The 25,051-nt window shown below is 43.0% G+C and overlaps 1 protein-coding gene and 1 long non-coding RNA gene across 2 annotated transcripts in view; both read right to left on the bottom strand.

Annotated features, from left to right (window-relative positions):
- The window catches only part of MSN (moesin), a 39,858-nt gene extending 34,110 nt beyond the window's left edge, over window positions 1-5,748 (bottom strand). The window contains exon 1 of the mRNA NM_001389367.2: window positions 5,644-5,748. Coding sequence (NP_001376296.1) covers window positions 5,644-5,655 — 12 coding nt within the window. The 5' untranslated portion in view covers window positions 5,656-5,748. The remainder of the gene's footprint in view (window positions 1-5,643) is intronic.
- A 10,893-nt stretch (window positions 5,749-16,641) lies between these two features.
- Window positions 16,642-23,346, bottom strand: LOC121110537. Its single transcript, XR_005859720.1, has 4 exons — window positions 22,592-23,346; window positions 21,935-22,115; window positions 20,635-20,803; window positions 16,642-19,845 (listed from the first exon to the last, which is right to left on the bottom strand). It is a non-coding gene; the product is annotated as an uncharacterized LOC121110537 (long non-coding RNA).
- Window positions 23,347-25,051: the final 1,705 nt, after the last annotated feature.

Raw genomic sequence — 25,051 nt, 5'->3', positions numbered from 1 at the left:
ATTCCTAGGCACAGAAGGATTTCCTCTTTTCCTTCATTGTGTCTGCAACAGCCAGGACACTCCTCACAGATGATGTAGATTTCCACTATCATCACATAGAGAGGGCAGACAAACAAGACACCTGGGGGAGGGGATACAGGAGTTAGCACTGAGATCTTGGAACTCATTTTGAAGCACTCCACTGTAATCCTTAGAACAATGACTGAGCACAGACAGTTTTACTGGGCAAATTCAGGGAAGCCCTCTTGCTGCACAGAAAGAAAGAAAAGAAGAAGAAAAAAAAAAGAGGAAGAAAAAAAAGAAACAAGTCAGCCAAATAAGGCTGTTTGAGCTGCACCAAGTCAGGAAAGAGTGAAGGAGATGACGTAGTTAGAGGAAGCTTTTAGTCAGTTTCCTTTAAAACTGGGAGCAGGGCCAGAACTACCTCTGCCAGACAAGCTTCCCTGAGAGGTGTCAGTTGATCAGAAAGGATGCGGAGATCCCAGCGACTCAACAAGGATCCCCTCCCACTCCAGTTTCACAAAAAGACAGAAGGTATTTGAAACACTCAGTTTCAGTTTGCCAGCTGTTTTTATGTAGCTACCTAGAGACGTCGTCAAGCTCTGCACAAAGAGGAATTCACTTCAGACCAGATATCACAGCCACCATGCAAAAAACAACTGAAATGAGTTTCCTCTAGAGGCAACAATGACATTTCCTGTCAAGAAAGGAGTCCATATTAAGACATCTTATAAAGTAGCTGCATGAGAAAAGCAAGAATTGCAATTAACACTCAGGGGTGATTAATCAGGTGAGGTAGTTGCCCCAAGGAAAGTGCTGCAAACCCTTGCAGTTCCAAAAAAAGTACTGACTGTAAATGTGATAAAGTGATATGATATTTGCAAGAAACAAGTAATGACCAGTCCCCCGATATCAAGCACTATTTTCCCCATAGGATTCTTACAGAAGTAGCAAATCTAAAGCTTTCCTTGGGCTTTTATTATATGCACCTTACCAGCCTACTTCTTGCTCAAGAAACAAACAAGCCAAGAACTGAAAATCAAGTCAACTAATATTTAATCCTATTGAACCTCTGATATGATAAGCACTCAACCCTAATAATGTCATTTAGTTTTACAAACTAGATCATGACTACCAGTTTAGATCATGCACTCAGGATAGGCCTTCCTTGCTACAGTTTAAAACCACTGTAACGGATGTTTTCTGCAGTGCATTGACAGTTGGAGGTAGGGCTTTCCATAAGAAAGGGAAGTAAAATGTTAGTATTATGTATAAACAAAGTGAGCACAAAGGTTATTGAAAATCCCTGTTTTACTTCAGCACAGAAGGCTCAGAAGTACCAACAGAAGCCTCTGCTCAGTGTCATCAGCACCAACTGGTTCATCCGCCCAAGAAGTAGAACCTTGCTACTCTTGCCAAATCCAGGAACACAATGCAAGGTAGGGTATAAACATCCCATGACAGATATAAATCTATAGCTCTGGTAGTTAACCTGGTCCCACAGCACACTCAGCATGTTTTACCTATTGTTGCTTCTTGAGTACAAACTCATCTGAAATTCACCAACAGAGCAAAATCGACTCCTATACAAAGCAAGGCCTTTGAGAGCTCTCCTTTTCGAGAGAGCTTCTCCTTGACACCTTTTCGATTCAATTCAATGCATGTGAATGCTAGAAGAAAGATACAATGGATTGGTTTGCCCAACCAGCTAGCACCAACATCAGACCAAAGCCCAGCATTGATCAGTAGTGGCAAACTTTTCAAGTTATACTGAGGGAGGGGAAAAGGGGAGATACAACATCCCAGAACCAACCCTTGGTAGGCAGAAAGCATCTGGAATGCTTTCAGTGTTCCATCACAGTACGATGGGATTCCAATCCAGGGCACCAAAAGTAAGCGCCCATCCGTTTCTAGTTACAGTTTCCACCGTCAACCCTCCACCTCCAGCTTCTAAGACCTCTAGAAAAGTCCACAGGAAAAAAAAAATAAAAATCCAATGCTACAAATGTAGCACTCCGCTTACAGCTGCCACTTGGTTGCAGTGTTTAGTAGCAAGCTGCCACACCTGGAGAAATGATCGGGCAGGATCTCCTGATTCTTGCCACGCAGTCCCACAGTAACCTTCGCTCTAACCAGACCTACTCCAATCCCCAAAACAGCCTCAAGGACATCTGGAGTCCAACTGGGGTCCATCAATATCAGGTCCTTCATGCATCTATTATGCTGAATTTTAGAAAATACTAAGTGAAAAGGCAGCAGCCAATAAGATTTGTTTTTAAATCTGAACTATCACAGTAGAGACCAGCAAATCTCACTGCTCTTTTGTTCTGAGGACATCATGCTTGTCCAAGCTGATTTTCTCTGCAGTAACACTTTGAAACCTGCAAGACTTATGTTCCATGCATACAAAGAAACTGTTCTGCTAATACAGAAAGGAGTCCAAACTTCACGATCCCCACTTTGAAGCTGTTAGCTCTGATTGTATCAATTTATCCATGTTACCTAAAACAGAACTGCTCAGTTCCCAGAGATGGGACAATTATAAGAGTGGAATACACACTTCATACAAGGTAGATGCTCATATGCCAAGTTCTCAGCAACAAAACCATTCACATAGCCACTAAGCCAGTACATTCACGGACAAAATAGCTAAAAATACATTGAAATATCAGCATTGAAATAGACATGACTGGTACAAAAGAGCAGTTTTTCCTTTCATTACTTCTCCCCAGCTAAAATGTTTCTTGCAGTATTAAAGTTAAAGCAATTAACTATGGACCAGCTGTCAATGTGACACCTCATTCATTTTCATTAATATTTGGAACCTAATGTGACATTAAGCTCTATCAACCCTGAAATGGCTCAACACCAGAGTACAAGACAGTGAACAGGAGGTCAGAGCCAATCACAGCCAACTGACTTCTCACAAGCAGCAGAGTTTGAAACTGACAATAGTTCACAAGAGGCATTTTACCAACCAACCACTTCCACCCCTTTGCAATACAAAGCGTGGGGGGAATTGTATGTCCTCTTTCACAAGTGCTTCAACTGCTTGCATCCTGCATGTCTTTTTGAAAAAAAAAAAAAATATATATATATATAAACAGGAGTTGGCTGCTTAACTGTAAGAGCACTCAAGATAAAACAATGAAGCCTTCCTGTAAAGAGTGTGGCAGGATTAGTAAGCAGATCTATGATGCGTTTTCTGCATAGTCTACAAGGCCTTCAACAATCAAACCCTCTCTTGACTACAGACATTACACTTCACAACAGCATATCATGTGCCACTAGTTCGAAGGTTACCAGATTTAATCTTGAACTCCTATTAATAGAGTACTAAAGCATAGTGTCCCTGTGAACAAATCTCGTGTAACAGGCAATTTCTAGCTAGGTATGTTAACATTTAGCCTGGCTTACCAGAAAGCTGGGCCTCAGAATTCAACAGGTTTTGCTGCTCAAGCCACAAAGCAGCCACAGCATGTTCTGTATGCTTGGTGAGATGAATGATAAGAGCTACCAAACGCTTTAGACACAAACATTTTTCCTGCCCAGCCAGAACAGTTCCCTAGAACATTTCCTCCATCTGTCTTCTTCACAGTGGATTTATTTTTGTAATGAAGCCTACATATAGCTGCATCTAGATGCTCAAGTTTCACCTACATTTGACCTCAATTAAGGAAAGTTACTTGCGTTTTATTGTTTTGTTAATTAAGTAGCTATTAACAAATCTTAAGCTAGCACGTTAGTGGTCATGTTTCTTTCACATGAAGAACTGATTACACAGTTATGCCAGCATTTCCTGTTTCTGTAAACCACAGCTCAAGAAATTATGTTTAAAATATTATTTCAGTTGGGCCTGTAATTGTGGCAGATGGGGCAGGAAACTGAAGTGACTGCTCTAGCAGGAGGCCTGCAGCTTTCCCTCTCAACAAGCACAAACATGTGAACCGCTTTCTGCAACGTATAGCAAAGTACCTAAATGTATCTATTCCAGTTCTGACTGTTCTATCAGAACTAGAAAGCAGCAGATGACGAATGTGAATCCAGCCTAGGGTGTGTCTCCAAACTGAAAGGAGGCTGTAAGCACCTTGTAATGCAGTGTCAAAACATTTGGATTCATCCTATCAGCAGGGAACCCTGCCTCATAAGCCTCTCCATAACATATTCGGGATTTTTGGTCTGAATCATGATAAAAGAAGTCACTCCACAACTGCAAACCCTGTTCAGGCTAAAAAGCATCAACTGCACTTTACACAGAACCCCTTAACCTGAGCTAATTCTGTTGATCTTACTGATTTTTTTGCCTTTTTTAGGAAGCAACTCTTCACTAATCATTACTATTGTTTGAAGAAAGGCCTTTCAAAACCTTTAGAAAGTACTGACTTCTCAACCTTTAAGTGGCTGATTTTGATATCCTTTAAGACTCCAAAGTTTAAAATTAGAACCAAAAACAAACAAACAAGAAAACACTATAGCACACTAATCCAGCTCTTGCCTCAGGGAGCTGGCATGCTGGCATTTAAGACAGCAACAAAAGCAGAAGTCAGTTAAATATGTACTCAATATCTATTTTAAAATGATAGCACTAAACTACTTTAAAAAAAAATCAGGGTGGATTCTGTTTCAACTTCCCCTTACAGAGGGGTGTGGTTATTTTGCTTGGTTCTTCCCCCCACTTCTCTCGATGTAAGAGATACAGACTTTCAGTTTAAGATCAGAAGTCCCTAGGCCATTTCAGAACATTCTGAGTGAGGAAACATCCAGAGCCTTCCAGTCTGTTCCTTCCTGTTTTGTCAACGAAAGACAGGGACCAATTCTTTCTGCAGACAGGAGAAAATGAATTGAGAAAGAAAAACAAAACAAAACAAAAAAGAAAAGAAAAAGAAAAAGAACGGGGGGAGGGGGTAAGCTCATTATTAGTCACTGAACTCCCGCTGTAAGAAGGAGTCAAGTACGGACTTGAACAGACTTTCTGAAGAATCAAGATCTCTCCAGCCACGAAATACTTGGAGTCAAGCTGGGACAAACCTCCCCTAGCAACCTAAAGTGACTAATTACAAGCTGTGAAAACCCCAACTTCTCCTCTCCACAAAGCACGTGAGAGGTAGCCATAGATTTAATCAACTCCCCATCAGGCTCTCCAAAGATTCACTCAACGCGCTCACAACACAGAAGACACCGGCAAAGCAGAGCAGAGCAAGAAGGGACGTCTTTATTCAGACATTTTAGAGAGGAGGACAGGCGGCATCCGGAGGGAGTTGCCCAGCTCATCGCTAGCCAGGCGGCAGCCTCTCGCCCGGCCCGGCCCCTCCGGGCGCGGGATGCTGCGGCGGGACAGGAAGCGGCCAGCGAAGAGCGCAGCACAAGATGGAGGGGCGGGCGGATCCCTCCCCACCCGCCGCATCCTCGCCGCCGGGCCCGCGCTGCGCTCCCGACGAGACCCTCCCTCCCCGGGTCACGGCCGATCCGTGGCCGCCGCCTCCGCCGGGACCTCCAGGGCCCAGCCGCCAGAAACAGGGCGAGCCCAGCCGAGAAGAGCTCCCGACGCCCCGCGGAGCCATCCCCCCCCCCCTGCCAGGCCCTGCAGGAAACTCGGGGCCGGACAGCTGGGCCACCCTCCCAGAGCGGCTGCGGGACACTCACCGTTTTCGGCATCTTCCTGGCGTCCTGGACACGGCGAGCCGCTCGTCCTGCGCTGCTGGGACTCTCCGCACTGCTTCTAACGGGACTCTCTCGCCCGCCTGTCCCGGCGCAAACCCCACCCCGCCAGTGGCCGCCTTCTTTTGGGGCTGTACCGGGGCGCGGCCCGGCCCCGTTAGCAGGGCGCGGCGCGTTCCTGCCTCGCGTCGTCGGAAGGCGGGGCTGGGAGACTCCACCGGGACTACAGCAGGCCTCGCCCCGCTGGAAAGACCCTCTGCGAGGCGGCCTTGGGAGGGGAGCGGTGTTGGTGGCAGCGGCTGAGGCCCACCGGGGCAAAAACTGAGGAGTGGTCCGTCGTCTCAAAAATCAGGTGCCCGAGAAACCGGGAAAGCCCCGGGCTCTGAAGTTCATTTGCGTATCTGATGTCACTGGGACTTCTGGTCCTTACTAAAAGCATTACTGTAAACATTTACCGTGTGTTATGGGCAGTTGCACTTTTCAGAATAAGATGACAGCAGTGGTGTGTGATAGATCCTTTTGTCTTTTATTTAGTCTGAGTCACACGCACTGGGTGCTGCTCAGCGGTGCTCTGGTAAGTCGACGGTCTCTTTGACTCATGAGGACATTCACTGAGCATGCTGTCACATATCATGTTCTCGTAGCTGCCTGTTCCACTATAAAGCACTCCACTGGCTTCAGGTATTTGAAAAGTATAACCAAAGGGGCTGTGGCTTCCTGTAGTTTGGCAGACACACCACTCCTGGTCCTCAAGCTTCCTCAGAGGCCATCACCGTAATTACACAATATAAACGAGCCGTCAGATCCATGTATGAAATAGTCTGAGGACCACTCTCCAAAGTTTCCTGTGGTATCACTGGGAGGGAGCCACTGATGGACAGAATCAAGTTTCAGCATTTTCACAGGGCTTTAAAGAAGGCATTTCATCTCATTTGGGGCTTTGAACGTAACTGTCAAAAAAAAGTCATTATTTTTAAAGTTAACGACTTGTCAAAGGAATTTAAACGTTCTCAAGAAATGTAATGATTAATTTTTAAGGAAATTTTTATGGAAGAGTCACAGGCTTCCTAGGGGCCTATTTTACACAGTTGCCTTTTTCCTTTTCTGACTCATTTTTACCCTGAGTTTTTCATGCAGCTGTTCCACTTTTTTTTTTTTTTTTTTTTTTCCCTGACGGAAAATGATACAGACAGAAGAGCTCCAAAATGACAAAAGGACTTACCTGTGATTTTAAGAAATGATAGGGGGTGTGCATGGTGCTAGGTTTGGATCCAGGAATGTTAAGAGGTTTCCCACTGATTCAAAGTGGCCCTATGGAGACTTCTTCATTGCTAAGCTAACAACATATATGACAGGGAAAGTTGTATTCTGTTTCTGTTGGAACTTCTATTCCTAAGTTCCTTCATAAGACTGAGGTTACTCTTTGGAGGATTTAGTCATTCTTTTTCATAGTGATAATAGAGTGCAGATGATAAAAGTCTAGCTATTTTCTTGCTATATTTAAGGAGTTACAGTCTAGCATTCAAGGAACTGACATTCTCTTCATAGTGCTTAGGACAGGAGCCATGATGCAAACGAAGTGCCTTGATAGTGAAACAAATGGATCCAAAGCAATCATATTTGCACTCACGATATGCTGGGCATTGCCTGTGTGCACAGGAAGTCACTAACTATATGCCAAGCAGTCTGTAAGCAGCCTGAATGTGTGAGACAAAGCAAAAGGAAGTCTTCAGCGTGACAGACACTTCTTTCTCATTACACACCACTTCTCTTGTCCTTCTTCTCTACTGCTACTAGCAATAGCTAAAACAAAACATTATTCATGCCATTTTGAAAGACAGTGGTTCCTTGTGACAGGCACAAGTCTCCAAGCTTTACTTTCTGTCCTACTTATTCCTGTTCTCTTCCCTTCTGTGAAGCAGTAGACTGAGACATCTGAAATGTCTGTGCTGCAGGATGCTCCAGCTACAGTATCTTCAGAAATCCCTGCTGTGGAGGTGCTGCACCAAGATCTGACCTCCGCCACAGACCTCTCCTTTGCCAGCTGCTGAGAAGGGATTGCAGTATCAAGTAGTCCATTTGCTAAGCTATCTTTAAAGGCCTGACCGTGTGTGAAAACAAGCCCATCCATGGATTCCTTGAGAGCTACAGACAAGAATTATCTTTCCTCCCCAATTGAAGGATGAGATTTTAAGGGGTAAAAGAGTCAGCTGTCAAAAGCTCCTCCTCAGAGGAGTCTGTACAGATAAGTAACATTGCCCAGGGCCTCAAAAATGCCAGTATTTCCAGCCCACTCAGGACCTAGATAATATTCAAGTATTTCAGAATTTTAAGCATTCTTCTGGGAGAAGGCCTGGTATTTCTCTGGGGATTTATTATCTTGGTTTTGTTCAGATCATGTATTCTTTTAGGTAGAAAAAGCACATCAGAGATGTGGTCTGGAAAAAAAAAAAGAAAAGAACTACTTAGCATGAGCTCTTTCTTCAATATGCAGTTTTCTTGGATTAATGCTGGGTAACTTGAGCCTTTCTCATAGCTCTGAAAGAATCACAGAATGGTTTGGGTTGGAAGGGACCTTTAAGATCATCTAGTTCCAACCCCCTGCTATAGGCAGGGACACCTCCTGCTAGACCAGGGTGCTCTAAGCCCCATACAGTCTGGCATTGAATGCTTTCAGGTAAGGGGCACTCACAACCTCACTGAGGGTAACCTTCTAGCCAATTCCTTATTCAGTGAGTGGTCCAGCCATCAAATCCTTTTTTTTCTCCAATTTGGCAACCAGGATGTCATGAAGCACAGTGTCAAATGTCAAGTCCAGGTAGATGATGCCAGTTTCTCTTCCTTTATCCACTGTAACTCCATCACAAAAGGCCACCAAGTTTGTCTGGCATGACTTGCCCTTGGTGAAGCCGTGTTGGTTACTACCAATCACGTCTATTTTCCATGTGCCATAGTAGGGCCTTCAGGAGGTTCTGTTCCATGATCTTGCCAGGCACAGAGGTGAGGCTGACTGACTTGTAGTTCCCTGGATCTTCTTTTTCTCCTTTCTTGAAAATGGGGTTATGTTTCCCCTTATCCTATCAGTGGGAACTTCACCAGACCACCATAACCTTTGTCATGTTGTTTGCTTTCTACACTTCAAAAACCTTGCAGCAATGGGAAGAACGAGGGGGAATCTAACAGATATTCTGGGACCTGACTCCAAATATTTGCAGCTCAAATAATAGATAACACAGCTAGCAAGGTCAGAACAGTGAATGGACATAATCTTTGCCAGTTTGGGTGAAAGGCAGTGATGTAAAAATGCTCAGAAAGCTATGTAGGATTGGAACAATGTGAGCTTTAGAGATTGACACTGCCACCTTCTCCTCAGCACAAGAGGATGGGCAAAAGTACCCCTGGCCCATTTAATCTCTAACTAGTCAAGAGAGATTATTCATATGGATGATGGAGGCATCAACTCATACTTCCTTAACAGGACAATTCAAAGCTTTGTATGTATAAAACCTAGAAAATCTTTTACCTAATAGAGGTCAGCCCAGCAAGTGCTTATATGCAACAATGGCAGACTTTGTTGCAGAAAGGGAGATGACTTGGATTCTTAAGCTAAGATCTTCAGTTGTGCCCCACAGCAGCAGGCTCTTTGGGAGTTTTTGTTGTTGTTTTTCTCTCTCTCTCCTGCTGAGTTTCCTTCTCAGGCATTCGATATGGGGCCAAGTTTACGGTACTGGTATGATGACCATGTAGGACTCCTGCCTTTCTGACTCAGAGATCAGGAATTCCCAGACTATAGTTAAGGACACTAGGCAAGTCCTTTCATGCTCTGGGCAGCCTGGTCCAGTGGTTGGCCACCCTACCCGTGGCAGGGGGGTTGAAACTAGGTGATCTTTGAGGTCCTTTTCAACCCAGGCCATTCTGTGATTCTATGATTCTATGCCTCCCAGAGAACCTGGGAGCCACTCAGAGGCCAAGTGCTGGGCTGCAGCTGGCTCTCATATAGGTGACCACTGGATAGGAGTCTACCAGGAATGCACTTACACATTGAAGGTTTCTGAACATTTCATAATGTAATAATCAGGAGTAAATGCATACAGAGGCAGCTCAAGAGAATGAAAAAGGGCCATAGAAGGACCCCCGTTACTGAACAGGAACCAGGGAGAAGCCAGTTCTGAGTGGGTTATTCAGATCAGTATGTTCTGGCTGCTTAAAACAAAATCCTGCCCAAGAGCACGTGGATCACCAGCAGCTGCTATGAAATATCACAGCTAGACACTAGCTGCAAAGAGAGCCTGATCATAACAGGAAACAGTGGAGGCAGGCCTGTGGTGCTGTGATACATCGGGTAGGATGTGGTGATTGCTACTATTCACCCACAAAGGCTTTTAGTCCATGCACAACCATGGAGAACAGCAAGGGCCTTTTCTATTTAGTTCACGGGATGACAAAGGAGGAGTTCTACGGTCAGGAAGGAAGGAGGCCTTGCAAGGTATACTAATCTCCAGCAGAATCAGCAGAATTACATCAGGGCTCAATTTGAGATAAATGAAGTGAGAGCAAATTATTGTGGCAATTCTTGCCAAGTTTATTATAAGTGTCAGAGTTCTTTGCACAAGTGTCAGTAGTTTGTTTGCCCTGGTTCAGCAGAATAAACTTACTGAGTATAGACAGAGGCTGATGGTCTCTGTTGATCTTTCATAAGATGCACAACAATTCCTGTAACAACGTCAGTGACATTTATAGTTCTAATTAATTAATCTCTCATCATCCAGGGAAGCTGTCACAGGTACTTCCCTCTTTACGGCACTATTCTGCTGATCTATCAAGTCCTTTCTTAAAAAACAGAAGGCAAGTGATTTATTTCAAAGTTGTCATAATCAGTTGAGGAATCTCAAAGAGGCAGTATTTACTGAAGTATTTCATTCTCCCTCTCCACACACATCGTGCCTCCTCCAGATCCTCATTCCCCATGCTTTATTTTCTGGGCGATTATTCAAAGAATAGTCTTGCACTGCTGTTTTTGTAGTCCTCCAGAACTCTACTGATTGCCTTCACATCAACTCTTCACTAAGGGGTTATCAATTTCTTATTTTTTGCAAGGGCTCAAGGAAATCCTGTATTCACTTCCATTTTAGTGATGGGTGAAACAGTGAGCTCTCATTTTTATTGGTTACAAGGGCTTTAAACTCAGATTTAGAGAAACCTGTAGAAAGACAAATATTTCACATTTCTTTTGTAAATTCTTTTTCTTGCCTATCCTCTCCTTACAGAGATACACACAGTCATGTTTTCCTATATGGAATAATTTGTGAGATTAAACTGGATCTAGTTCGAGCACCAGCCAGGAACCTGATATGCAGAGATTAACAATCAAGTCACCCAGTATCTTCCCCATAAAAGGCTCCTGGAGGAGCTAAAATAGATCTAACTGAGTACAAGTGTACATTTGATGCTGATGCAGGGAAGGAGAGATCAACTAACTCATCATGGTTCTGATTATCACCTTCATGATCTTCACATCAGAACAATTATTAAAAGTTACTTGTAATTGACTCTGAATCACAGAAACTGTTAATAATCCTTTAGAAAAGCAAGTATGCTGAGATGGCAGTAAAATGGGCTCTATCTTGAAGTTGATATCTATTCCAAAAAACACATTATGAAAGAAGAGGTAATTTAAATTATTCATTCATATTCCTCTTTTCTTCCCCCCTTCCCCACCTTCCAAAATCACATAAACTTCTGGATTCTATGATTCTCCAAACCTTCATTAAAGATTTCCCCGGCATTATGCCAGCATCCATGGAAAAATCTTCAAAAAGCACATGAAGAATCTCTGACCACTCAGTCATTCTTTGTTGTTGTAGAAAATAAAGAAGGAAAGAATGTGTGGAGGAGGAAATGAAGAGCTTGTTTTATGGGAGTAGAAAGCAGAGAACAGGAAAGTGAGAGCTCTGCAGGGACAGCAGTAACAAATCTCATCTCTTCAGAAGTCCTGTGGCTGCCATCCACACGGGATCTGCCTACACTGGTCAAACACCACTGTTTTCTTTTTCATAGAAAAATGACCAATTTGCTTCTCCCTGAGCAAAGTAAAAGTACCTGAGACACTGAAAATTCACAAACCCCAACCTAAGGAAAATCAGATTGTTTAAATACTGTCCTATATTTTTAGGGACAGAGACTAGAAGATAGCTTTCCTTAGTCCTGGAAGCTGCGCCAGTGGCTGACTGGATGCTTTCTCATTCCTTGTTAACCCAGCTATAAAATTACTGTAATAATATTGGCTCTCTGAGAGGTACAGACAGAATTTCCATTTTCAGGTTTCAGGCAATAGTGCAGATGCTATACTTCATGTTAATTATTTGTGAGTAAACATTTATGCACAGTGTCTGAACTCTTAAATAATTGTTTCCCAATATTTTTTTTGAGACTGTCAGTGCAAAGAGCTCACCCAACCTTGCCTTGAGCATCTCTAGGGATGGGACACCCACACTTCTCTGGACAGCCTGTGCCAGGGCCTCACCACCCTCTGAGTAAAGAATTTCCTCCTCACATCTAACCCAAGACTCCCCTCTTTTAGCTTAAAACCAGTTCCTCTTGTCCTATCACTATCAGGTCATGTTGAAATACCACCAACTGAAATTTGCATAATAGATGTAGCTAATCAATGAGTCTATCTCTCCACTTCTTAGTATTCTACATCATCGTGCACAGCAAAAGATCTAAGTTTCTTTACTTGAAAAGTGTTTCTTTACTCATGTTGCACAGTTGCCAAGAACAGGTGGAAAGTCAGTCAGGTAGCTACCAGATCCACTGACTCTGTAGATGCACAAATACTGCTGCATGGTAGGATTTGAACGTCTCAATATTACAGCATATCCATTTGTGCATTCTGTTCTTTATAGGAAGTGGTGGCACAGACTGCTAACCTGAAAATTTCCTTGCTTACTGGAGCAATTCAAACTCAGAGAGAATAACAGACCCTGACATTGGTCTTGACTAATGTATCAGTAACCTCAGGGGCAGCAGGATACAACCCCAGTGCTACATGTGCATGCAGGAGTGAGCAAGCTGGAGAGCGAGTGGCAGAGGAGAAGCTTGCTTTTGTTACCAACTCTCAGCAAAAGCTGCATTTTACTGAAGTCTGGGCCTCTCAAGAACACTTAAAAGCAGCCCTCGGTCTCTTAGGCAGTTCTCCTTGCCCACTTTTCCCCTTTAGGTCCAGCTGGACCATAAGCCATCTTACACATGCAATCTGCTTCACGAACTCGTGACTCCAGAAAGCTGCTCACTGCCTTCTTACATGCACAGAAAGGCCCAAGCAAGCGTCCTTTAATGTTCCCAGCCTAAGCCCATCTCCCCTTTGCACTCATGTAATACTGTGATGTGATGGAAAGCACAGCAATAATAGCAGGGTAGCAAAGTCCTAGACTGACGCAAATGAGAATAAGCCCAAATGCAGCAGCTGTGGATGCAGACACAAAGGAAGAAAATTAGCTTATGTTTGGAAGGTCTCAGGTATGCAGGGATCTCTAGCAAGATACCCTCAACTTCACTGCCAACCCTTAAATGAGGTCTGGGTCTGCATGTACCTGAGCTCCCAACAGGTGGTCAATCACTGTTTAACCACAACTTAGCATTTCCACTACAACTCATAAGCCATTTAATAGGATCACTGTGGGAGAGGGAACACAGTTATTCCTCCAGAGTTGTCTATTATAAGTAGGAATTACCTGTCCTGAAGCAGTAGCCACTAAGTAAGCTACATGTTAGCCCTCAGGCAGCCCTGCCTCTGATGTTGGCAGTGGTTTGGGCTGTAGTGAATTCAGCTGCAGGCCAGAATGGCATCCAGGCTGTAACTGTGCTGGATTAAGAAGTTTTCACCCCTCCAGTCATAGCTACACATAACTCTCATGGGAATCACCAGTTACTCAGCCACCAGACTGCATTAGTAAGCTGCATCTACACTAACTTTTTAGTTCAGATCAGGAGTTGGTTTTTGAAGTGAATTTCCTGTTCACTTCATTGCACTTCGTTTCCTGTCCTGTTGTAGCCTCATAATTGGTGGACTAAATTCCATTTGGATGAAAATAGGCCAGAATATGTGCTCCAAGAATACATCTAATGATCTCCAGCAATAATTTGGTTAACAAGACAAGAATAGAGCATCTCCAAAATAAGCTCCCTCTGAAACACATTTCATGTCAATGTTAGATATTTAACAGCAGCTGTTTTATTTTCCAGATCTGCCTCTATTACACCACACTACTTAATGTTGACACACTTACCTGTCAAAATAATCCAGGCTTGCCTGTGTCTATTGAGCCTGTTTAAGCATTTTTATTAGGAGAGATTTTAAGCTACATCAGAGCTGGTAAAACTGAAGTGGGGAGCAAGGAGACATGCAGCTTTACTGTGGGGCCAGGCTGGTCATTGCTGCATTGATCGTTAACCTGTAGTTCTGGAGTTGGCTCCTAAACTCTCCTCCCCTCTGCAAAATGCCACAGCCTTATCCATGGACTCAGTCTTCACTGACAGAAGTCAAACTCCTCCTTGAATGTGTTTGCTTCCCCAGAGATCTTACCCACAAGTTAGCATTCACACAGAGTTGCTGGCATTGCTGCTTATAAATCTAACTTCTCCCTGCTATTCCAGGGCTCCTCGCTGGCTCAGTTCACACAGAGCAGAGCAGGAGAGAACTCTCAGTCTCCACATGAACATTAAGTCAGTTCTCCCCACTGTATTGAAACTTCATCAAAATTGATGCACTTCAGTCTTAGCGATAAAGAGGAGAGAGAAAACTGGCCCATGTTTCCAGCTACTGACATATAATATGGAAGATCTCAGCACTGTTACAGACAAATCATCCTTTACTAGTTCTTTCCGTGGCATCATTCATTTTTTCCTGAGATTTAGATCTATTTTTGGAGGTCATAAAAATACACAGGGAGTTGCCAGTCATTTTTATTCCGGTGCAGGAACATTATATGCAGAACACATTATTTTTGGCTCCTGCTTGAATTGTTTTGTTTATTTTTCTCCAGGTGAGAACCGAACCCTGACAGAAGACAACACTGTCTAGATAAGTATTACAGCTGCTTCTGTGTTAGGATGTGGAGCAGCCTCAAAACAAATAAGCAATTAATTAATTGTAAAAAATCCAGAACATCATTGTGCAGGAGATGCATGGGGCTGGAGTATAATCTGAAGTGTTCATGATACCTCCTCCCACTCAGCTCACTCACAAGTGAAGGGAACTCCCTCTCACCCTGTTAACACTACAAGGTGTGATCTGAAGTCAGGATTATGTGACTGGGAGAGGCAGACACACCTGGGCAATACTAATTCCCCCCAACACGCTATATACAGTCCTGTCTTTTTTTATCCACAGCTAAACACAGTGATGCACGACACAGCACACATAGCCCCAGTTAGACACAGACATGGCAGACAGCATAATTTGTATTTCCTAGGTTTTTACAAAGTACTCCCTTGCCATTCCATCTCTGCTCTTAAAATGCAGAGAATTAAGGTAGGTCACTAAAAACAGGGATGGATAGGTGGGTAAATACATTGATAGATATGTAGATAATGGATGGATAAGTAAGTAGATGTGTAGATGCATACATACATATATACAGTGTTCTTAGATATTCTCTGTCCTAAAAGTGACTGCCATTCAGCAATAGACACAGAGAAGCAAAATACCCCATCCCAGTAACGCCTGTTCTGTTTCAGGAGGATTCTTCTACCTTCATGGGGACTACAAGTTTATATTTTCAAAACAGCCATAAGGTTTTTCCTTTGTCTTGCAGTTTTTTCTTACTCAAAACTTTCTTGTCTTGTTTTGTTTGTTTTTAAGAAAATTCCCCAAGTTAAAACTACAAAAAAGCCCTCAACATCAAAACTGGTCTTCCAAGCCTAAACATATTTTGAGATGATCTCCAAGCCCAGACAACATCTTCCTTCACAAACAGAAACATTCATACTCAGCAATCCTGGGGACAGGGAGTATTTGTTCACTGCTGCAGATGTCCCTGTTCACTGCAGGGGAGTTGGACTAGATGACCTTTAAGGGTTCCTTCCAACTGAACTGATTATATGAAGTCTGTACAGTGCCTTGAAAATAAAGAAGTCCTCCTTACCATTCCATTTTAGAAACCACACAGCCATCAGCATACCAAAGTCCCTCTCAGTGAACGATTCCTTCTCAGCATACAGCTAATCATTAAGCAGAAAAGATGGATCCTCAAGAGCACAGGAAATATCAGAAGTCCTCACTGAAGCCAGTGAGTTAGACAGCCTTCTGACATTCCCAGGGCCGAGTCACAGCATACTAAACCTTTGTTTGTGAATGGACCTTCTGGATTTCTGTGCTGAGAGAGAAGCAGCAGGGCATGGATCAAGCTGCCTCTTCCCTGAATCATAGCACAAGGCTTCAATAACCTCTCAGCAAGCCTCCAACAAGACTCACAGTGCTCCATCTTTTCAGATGCAGCAGGTGTATCTTTTCAGGTGCAGCAACTTCCTACAGCACCAGTTACAGGCCATATGAGTGGAGCCTCATAGTTAAGGGTGCTAAAGTCTCTGTCTCTGCAGGGAAAGGCAACTTGCCTCACACAGAACTCTAAGACTACCAGAGAACACTTGCTGTCCTCTGCTAACAGCTACCAGATGAGCACCTAATCAGAATCAGTCAGCAGGCACCCGGTTTGCCGGAAGGAGCTTGACCTGATGCTTGCTTGTACTCCCTAGTTTCCTCTTCATGTCACTCATAGAAGGACATCCAAAATAAGGAACAGACCCACATGTTTTGAAACACATTGACAACTAGAGAATGAGTTTGAGATTTTTTGCTTCCTAGCTGCACCCAAATAATTGTTTTCATGTTTGAAGCAATTGTTTTCATTAATCTTACCATTGTAGACTTAAATACATAACATACCCACTTCCAGGACCCCAGGTTCATTAAAAAAAACATGCTGTGGATATTAAAAACTCAAAGCTAAATCATTAACATTGGCAATATTTCTTTATTTCACTACAATGAACGTCAGTGTTAAAATAATAGAAGACTTGGCTCCGTATCTCTGAAAGTGTTTAAACCAACGTTCCTGTGAAAGAAACTTTAGTTCTTAACTTTACACTGTATTGGATATTCTCACTGAAGGACTGGTCCACAATACTGATCATATTTTAGTACTCTAAGTCGTACTCTGACTATTATATGTTTCATAAGCCACGAGGTTTGGCTTCTTAATCATTTTGTCATTTACTTGTTGGCTTTTTCATCTCAGTAGGAAATGTGTAGCAGCATTACAGGGATAAAAAGGCACTTTTGGTTAAGATTTTTGCATTTCATAAAAGCAGCAAAAAAGAAAAAAGAGAGTAATTTACCTCCAACTCTCCAAGTCATTAATCAGAAGTTTTCCATTGTGTTCTCTAGGAGTTGAGTGATGACACAGCAGTAGCATGTTGTGTTGATCCTCCTTCACTGTGAAGTCTTTCTGCCTTCTGCTTGAGTCGATACACAGAGAACTAGGAAACTTCATAGGCCTTGTTTTGCATTTGGCAGCTGTAATGATAGGGTTTCCCTCATCTCACACCCATGCTGCACATTTCCTCAAGGATTCACACCAGCAAGGTTAAAAGTGCACAGCAGAGCCATTTTTTTCCTTTTTTGTTTAAGAAAAAAAAAAATCAACAATAAGGAAAGCAGCAACCACAACCTATTAGCCTTTTCTTTGTCCACCGGCATTCACAGAACCACAGGGGTTGGAAGGGACCTTAAGAGATCACCTATTCCAACATCCTCTGCTATAGCAGTTCGTATTTGCTGTAGATTATTATTCCACAAGGAGAGCTGCTGACAATACCAGCATAAGTATACTGGAAGAAAACAACAGAGGATTAGCCGTGTACCCAGATGAGATTTACAAAGTTGCCTGCTTTGATTGCTGATGCATGGAAGAGTTGTGTATTACAGTAGTAAATAACCTCCTTTCACCTCCATACCTGCAGGAAGCTTTCTTGTTTCCTCTTGTACAATCGTGGGAAGGGAAAACAGGATTACAATGGGCCTCAAAATTTCAGCTAGCATTAACTCATCTGTTTTGTGGACACCCGCTGGGCTGCCGAACCTTAGATATGCACAAATTGCTTCACAAAAGAGCAGACAAAATACAAGTAATAAATGAAGATTCACATTTGAGCCAAAATGCTACTTTGCTTTTGACAGAAAAAAAGATGCGGCAGCACAGCAGGGAAGGATAAAGGATTCTTCAATACTTGGATGAAAAGGATTGAGAAAAACTAAGCAAACCCATTTCTCCACAGAGAACAGAAGTAGATTGCAGTGAATACACAAAGTGAAGAGCAGCAGTGTGTAAGCAAGTCATTCCTGTGCCATGGGAAGAGAGAACACACTGACATGGCATGATCTTTTTCTTGCATGAACCTCAGCCCTCAGATGAGATACAGAATAATAGAAATTAATTCAGGGCCTCAATACTTCACAACTATCCCAATGGTATCTGAGTAATTTGCTTCCCTGGTACCTTACTTCAAGGTTCCTAGATCTCGATTCCAGTGGATGCAGGGTTCTGTCATAGTTGTGCATAAACTTAAATTCCCAGCACTGCAAATGGGCGGCACTGGCAATGAAGAGTAAACTACTTAATGAATGATAATCATCTTATATAAATAGCTTTGAAAGGAACTCAGCATGTCAAAGAACTGAATGCCTTGGTTCTCCTACCCAAAAATAGCAGAAGTGGGACAACTCCCTTTTGTATTTCAATTACATTACAAAATGTAATTTTGTATTGGATTTTGTAAATCCAAGGCAGAGTAATAACAGCAAAACTTACACGCGGCTGTTACATTTGCCCAGTAAACTGCAAGACCATTCTGTTTATTTTGATGTCAAACCCCAAGCACGTTTTATTCACTGGATTGATTTTTATCATTTTCCACTTGACTAACTTCAGAATTTTAAAATCTACTTTGTGGCAAAACAAATCTAATTTGCTGACAAAGTTTAGGTGTATAGGATTAGTATAAAATCACATGAAGAAAATAAGTTCTATTTTAAAAGGTAGTATTTCATTCAATATCAGTGCCTCAGTTTGTTTACATATCAAGTGAAAATAGTAATTTCTCCCATTTTGGGAACAAAATGTTGCCCTGTATTCATGTTTGCAAAGCATTTGGCAGGCGGATGGTAATGAGTCTGAATGATTACAGTTACCATACCATACTTCTGAAGTTGGTTACTCTGGTTATGAAGAAAAAAAATCGCAGCTATCCAACCGTGGACTGCCTGAATGGCTGGTCACAAACTGTGGCTGAAGGGTGTGGTGTGGATTCGGCCAACTTTTATCCCTCTCAGAAAAGCTATGGTACAGACTGAGAACAGTGAATCAGGATTAACTGTAACTGAGACACAAATCTGACTGATTGAGTCAAATTCCAGGACAGTTCATGTATCCGGGCTCAGAATAGCTCGGCTCTTCATTTTCCAGACAAATGTCTTCTGATGTAGCACACAGGAAAGGAGGAAGAACGTTTCACTGGCAGTCTGTGCTACATTTGGGACTAGCTGCACCTTCCAGAATGACCAATTTAATTCCATATTGGACCGCTCTATATGTATATATACAGTATGTATAGTATATAGGTGCATATATAGTATACATATGTAGATATACAGTATATCTATATATACAGTATATCTATATGTGGTATCTGTGTAGATACTACAGCTTTTTTACTTAATTACCCTGTTCATAGAGTGGAACTAGAAGCGAGTACTATAAAAAGTGGATGTCTGGAACGAACAGCTGGCATGACTGGGGGAGAGCTTACCTCTGCTTGTCCTATGCTAAGAGCATTTCTTACATTTCCGCTCTACTTTAAAGCAAGCCCAGTTCCAGGCATCAATGCATCATGAGGCATAAACAGTTCCTCTTTAGGAAAAGTAAAAGCAGTTTTTCCTGTTTGTGAAATCCCCACGTCGTGAAGAACAAGAAATCTTTTGAAACTTTATCCTTGCTGCTCACAGAGCTTCACTGCCTTATAGGGTCTGAATCCCCTGGAATCACACTGGGGGCGGGCTGGGAAAGCTGACTTTTCCTCCTTCTGGGTGATTCTGGGAGGTCCGCGAGTGATGTCATGGTATATTTTAGGCTACAATAACAGGAAATCATCAAGTGTTTATACTGGCAAACTGGGCTGTGATGTGATTTTCCTCTCGCTTCCCCCTCCCTGCCTCACCCCCACCATTGACTTCCTTGGTATATCTGCTTCCTCTGATTAAAATACTATAAGGTGACAACACTGAAGGAGGAAAAAGGCAAGCAGGGGAGGAAGACAGAAAGGCATATTTTGAAGGGATGTCTCTCCCAGTATCACTTACAAATAGCGTACCCTCACCCCCCGCCCCCTGCTGTACACATGCTGTGTTAGTACAGCAGCCCAGGCAGAAGTCAGAAACTTGGCCTGATGAGGCACTGGAGGATACGCACCCCTCCAGGCTGCAGATATGAAGAACCTCTCCCCTCCCCAGTGCAGGAGGATCACAGAACAGATCTCAGCAAAGTTTTGCTTCTGAATTTCTCTGGCTGCAGAAACTGTGCCACACAGATGGGACTGAAAGTATATTGAATAGGCTGATGGACTCCAAGGAAGAGGAGGCCACACTTCCAAGTTTGGGTCAGAGGAAGGATGCAAATTACCTATGCCCAGAGTCCATACCACAGTGTGACACCCACATCAATTCTCAGTAAGAGGTCCTCAAGAGTGTTTGGTTTGGGCAGAATTTAAATCACTGCTTGGACCAGGGATGTACCACACAAATCTTAGATATTCTGTCCTTCCCAGCTTGCTAAAACTGATAGAAGAATTAGGAATTTACAAGGAAGTTTTCTGAACACTAGGCTTCTCTATGAGGAAAACCAGTATCACTGCTAGGTTTACCAGATTTTGGGCAGTTTGTGTTTCCCTGAAGGATATGACGTGAATGTAATCTTCTGGCTCGTTGTCACTGCAGTGGACAAGCAGAGATCAAAAAACAGTTCTGAGCTGTGGGACACCAAGGAGATGCTTGGAGTGGCCACCTCTAGAGTGTGTACCAGGATGACTGGAGCTGAAGGAGGATATACAAAGAGATAGAAGAGATAGGTCACTTACAGCAATGTAAAAGAAATTGTGAGGTAAGAAAGACAGCAAATATTAGAGTTCACTGAAGGGGAAGATGCGTAAAAGCAGTATACCTCAATATGAATGGAGTATCCTTTCTACACTCTCACAAAATTAACCATAGAATGCCTTGGGTTGAAAGGAACCTCAAAGGTCATTTAGTGCTACATCAAGCACTTGATCAAGATCATATTGCCCAGGGCCCCAACCAACCTGGCCTTGAACACCTCCAGAGACGGGGCATCCACAGCCTCCCTAGGCAACCTGTTCCAACACCTCACCACCCTCTCAGTGAAAAACTTCTCCCTGATATCTAATATAAATCTTCTCCTCCTTCATTTTAAAACCATTATCCCTTGCCTTATCGCTGTCTTTTACATTACCATGCAAAGTTTTCCTCCTGTTTACAATCTCCTCTTAAATACTGGAAGCCTGCAATGAAGTCTCCCCGGAGCCTTATCTCCAAGTGAACTAGCTTAGCTCCCTCAGCTGTCTTTACAGGAGAGGGGCTCCAGCCCTCTGAGCATCTTCGTGGCCCTCCTCTAGACCCTCTCTCCAAAAGCTCCACATCTTTCCTGTGCTGGGGGCCTCAGAGTGCAGCACTCTGCATGGGGCAGCACTCTGCATGGGGCCTCACAAGAGCAGAGCAGAACGGGACAGTCCCCTCCCTCACTCTGCTGTCACCTCTCTGTTACACAGCCCAGGATACTGCTGGCCTTCCAGGCTGCAGAAGCACACTACTGGCTCATGTTAAGTCTTTCCTCTACCAGTATCCCTAAGTCCTTCTTCGCAGGACTACTTTCAAGTTCTTCTCCCAGACTGTATACATATCTGAAGTACCTCATGAAACTGAAAAGGCAATCCATGATAAAGATGTGTTTATTTTTAGCACACAGTGCACTTAGCCTGCAACAGGATACCACTGAGCATGCAGAATTTCTGCTGATTCAGAAGAGGACTGGATTCTTTACTGATAACAGGTCCATGGCGTTTTTAACAAACAGAAACAAAGACTGGAGCAGCAGAGCACACAAACAAATTTCTAACCAGTTTTTAAGTGGACTGTATGCAGACTCACCCTCCTCCAAGGAAGTGGCACAGATCCACAGGAACCCTGTCTCTTATTTTTTTCAGTTCTTCTCATCTCTTGGTTTTCCACAGCACAAGAATTTAACGGCTCAAACTGTGTGAAGATCCTGATATGAGTCTTACATTTAGGCACTCTTGCAGATAAAGATCTTCTCTGACACCTCCAGCAGCTGTCACAGATTTACACAGAGTTGCTTTTTGCTCTCAAATCTTTATTTTCTGTGTATGGCTTTTTAGTGTGTGTTGGCTGTGAATTCTTATGTCTACAGCCACAAAGCAGCAGAAAGGACATGCCATGATCCCACATGGGCATCCTCTCTGTGAAACCCTCTAGTAGATCACAACAGTTTACTTCCTAGAAACAGGCCTAAGTAAGGAGACAATTGCTTCCTTTGAAAACAGAACATTGTGTTCAGACTTAGGAGTGCATAACTCCAAAATGAGAGATATCCATCTCCCAGTCACTGTCCTGTGATAGGATTTGCTGTCTTAATCCTAACACAAATTATCCTAAGCCCAAATGGCATTTCTTTGGAGCTCTCTGGATCATAAGTGGTATTTCTGCTTATCCCTGCTGAGATTCTAAGTGGTTAGCCAGGCCTCAAGCATAGCTAATAGAAATGAAGACAGAAAATGAACAGCTTACCTGGGGCTACAGTTGTCCCAGCTGATAGAAGTAATGGAATCTTAGCTGAGGCAACAGTGTTTTTTCTCCTTCCTCTGCATCTCCCCTCTGCTCATCTCATTCCACAAAAACTAAATGAAGAAAGCAGGAAGGGAGAAAGTAGCAAGTAGAATAATTTCATTTCTATCATCTTTTTCTCTCCATTCATACAACATCAGCAACACCAGCAGCTTTGAATAAGGCCAAGAAATCTTCCAAATGGAAAAGCAAAAAGGCTGAGACAGCCACTCAGCAAAATCAGCCTAGATTATAGCATCTGTCTTAGAGCACCATGGCTGTGTTTGGTGTGTTTAGAAATTGTAGATCTTTGATCAAAAAACTCAAAAGCACATAGACAGGAACAGCTTTAGAAAAAACAGTACAGTCAGAGGCACTGACACTTTGCATCTATGTTGCCACCATATTTGCAATTGAAAGAAGATAGCAGAAGGAACAGGCACCACAAAAATGTGACTTCACCATTTTAAGTTTCTTAAATACTTATCTGTGGGCAGAATTGCGTTGATGCAACCAATAGTAGAGCAGCCCAAATTCAGGATATCCAGGTCCTGAATCCAACAGCAGCATCCTGGTTTTGACAGCTAGGTGAGTTTCACAGATAGACGCCAGTGAAACCAGCCTCCCCTCACTGCTGCAGTTGAATTAGTCCTCCATTTATTCAATATGCTCAGGAGGTCCATGGCTTGTACATGTACCTGGTTCAAGGTGAAGGAACATAACAGAAGGTATTACACTTTGAAAACAATACAGTTAGAAATTGCTTCCTGTTTGTATTCAAAGCAATCACTTTGAATTGTACTGATCCAGCTAACCTTGTGGCAATGGGCTGGGCACAAAACAGGACCATCTATCTTGGCAATGGATCCATCCTTTAGAAATTTACCTTTGCTCTGTGGCACAGCTGAAGCACACTCTATGGATTAGGACACCCCTAAAGACTTTTGAGTCTCCTGCAGGACAGTCACAGGTTGCCTTCTCCCCCCCCCCCCCCCCCAAATGACAATTATTACTTAAATACTTAAATGGGTTTTTAATAACCACTTACTCTCAGCCCCAAGATGTCAATTCTCCAAACCTTCAAATTCCTAGCCCTGGAGCCGAGATAGTTTTATGATTTATATATTACTAAAACACAGAATGCTGTTTATTTGAAGTATCTTCTTCTGACTGGACAAACTTAAAACAAACAAACAAAAACAAACAAACAAACAAACAAAAAACCAACATAATTCCAACATGCAGCCATGATTATTTCTGACTGGCACTTTGTAAATTGGCTGGGTGCCCATTCTCTGAATGGAATTGTCATTCATTGTTCTGTTCTCTAAGCTAATTGTGTTTTTTAAGTCATTATTCTCCTCGCATATATAGCATTTCAGCTTACACAAAATGAGACTATTTCCTCAAGAACAACATAACACCTACATTACCAAGAGCAAGTGCAAGGCACTGAAACCTAACTCTGTGCAGGTTTCTTGAGCTGGTCTTCAGGTGTACATTCATCCTCCATTAAACCCAGTGCCAAGTTCTCAGCAAGAGTAGATCCAGCAAAACTACAACAGCCTCTATACATTATCACACTGACTTTGCCTTAATGTTGCAGCTGTAAATACTAGTTTTACGACAATTAAGAGCAGACGCTAAGTGACATGACAGGGCGTACATTAGGACCTACATGGAGTTACGCTGCATAGAAATGCCCCATTCTGACGTTCACAGTATGCTTCCTGTGCAGAAATGAGTCTGCAGCACACGCTTAGAGAGCGCCCTCTCCTGGAGGCAGCAGTGAAAGCTGCTCTCCTCAATTGCAGAAAACCCCTCCTATGGGACATCTACTGAAAGATGGATGTACACCAGAGGGGCTGGCTGAACACAGAGATAAGCACTGCAGACAACAAGCAAACAAACAGTGGAGCACCTCCTAAATTTGCAGCCAGTAGCAGGTAACCACCCCAGGGGACTTGACATGGGCTCTTAAAATGTGATTATGGCCTATGATTAATACTACAGATCATTTCCTAAACTGGGAAAAGCAGTGAACCTCTCCATATATTGTTACCTTAATTTGAACGAGTGAAAAGTTTTCTCAAAGATAAGCCAGACCTTTAAGTGCCACTTAACTCTCCAGTTGAAACGTCTTCTCATGCCTGAACTGTGAGGCACCGGTTATCAGTCTGTTCATTTCTACCCCAAAACTCCCCAGGCCATGCTTTGTTATTCAGCTTCAGCCAGCAACAGGATGCTAGCTGTGCCTTCTGTGTTCCTCAGAATGCCAGCTCTTCTTCTTCTAAGACTGTCCTACAGGTATTTACAGGGCAGTGGAAATGTTTGGTCCTACAATAGTTCAATACATAACTAAGCACCTCAGCACTCCCATCAAAAAAAAAACTTTGGCAGTAGGATCACAGCTGTAGGTGCTTT

The sequence above is a fragment of the Gallus gallus genome, chromosome 4 (genome assembly GCF_016699485.2).
Source record: "Gallus gallus isolate bGalGal1 chromosome 4, bGalGal1.mat.broiler.GRCg7b, whole genome shotgun sequence".
Taxonomy (NCBI): domain Eukaryota; kingdom Metazoa; phylum Chordata; class Aves; order Galliformes; family Phasianidae; genus Gallus; species Gallus gallus.
The sequence above is the reverse complement of the archived record's forward strand: the minus strand, read 5'-3'. Positions and strand labels throughout refer to the sequence as shown.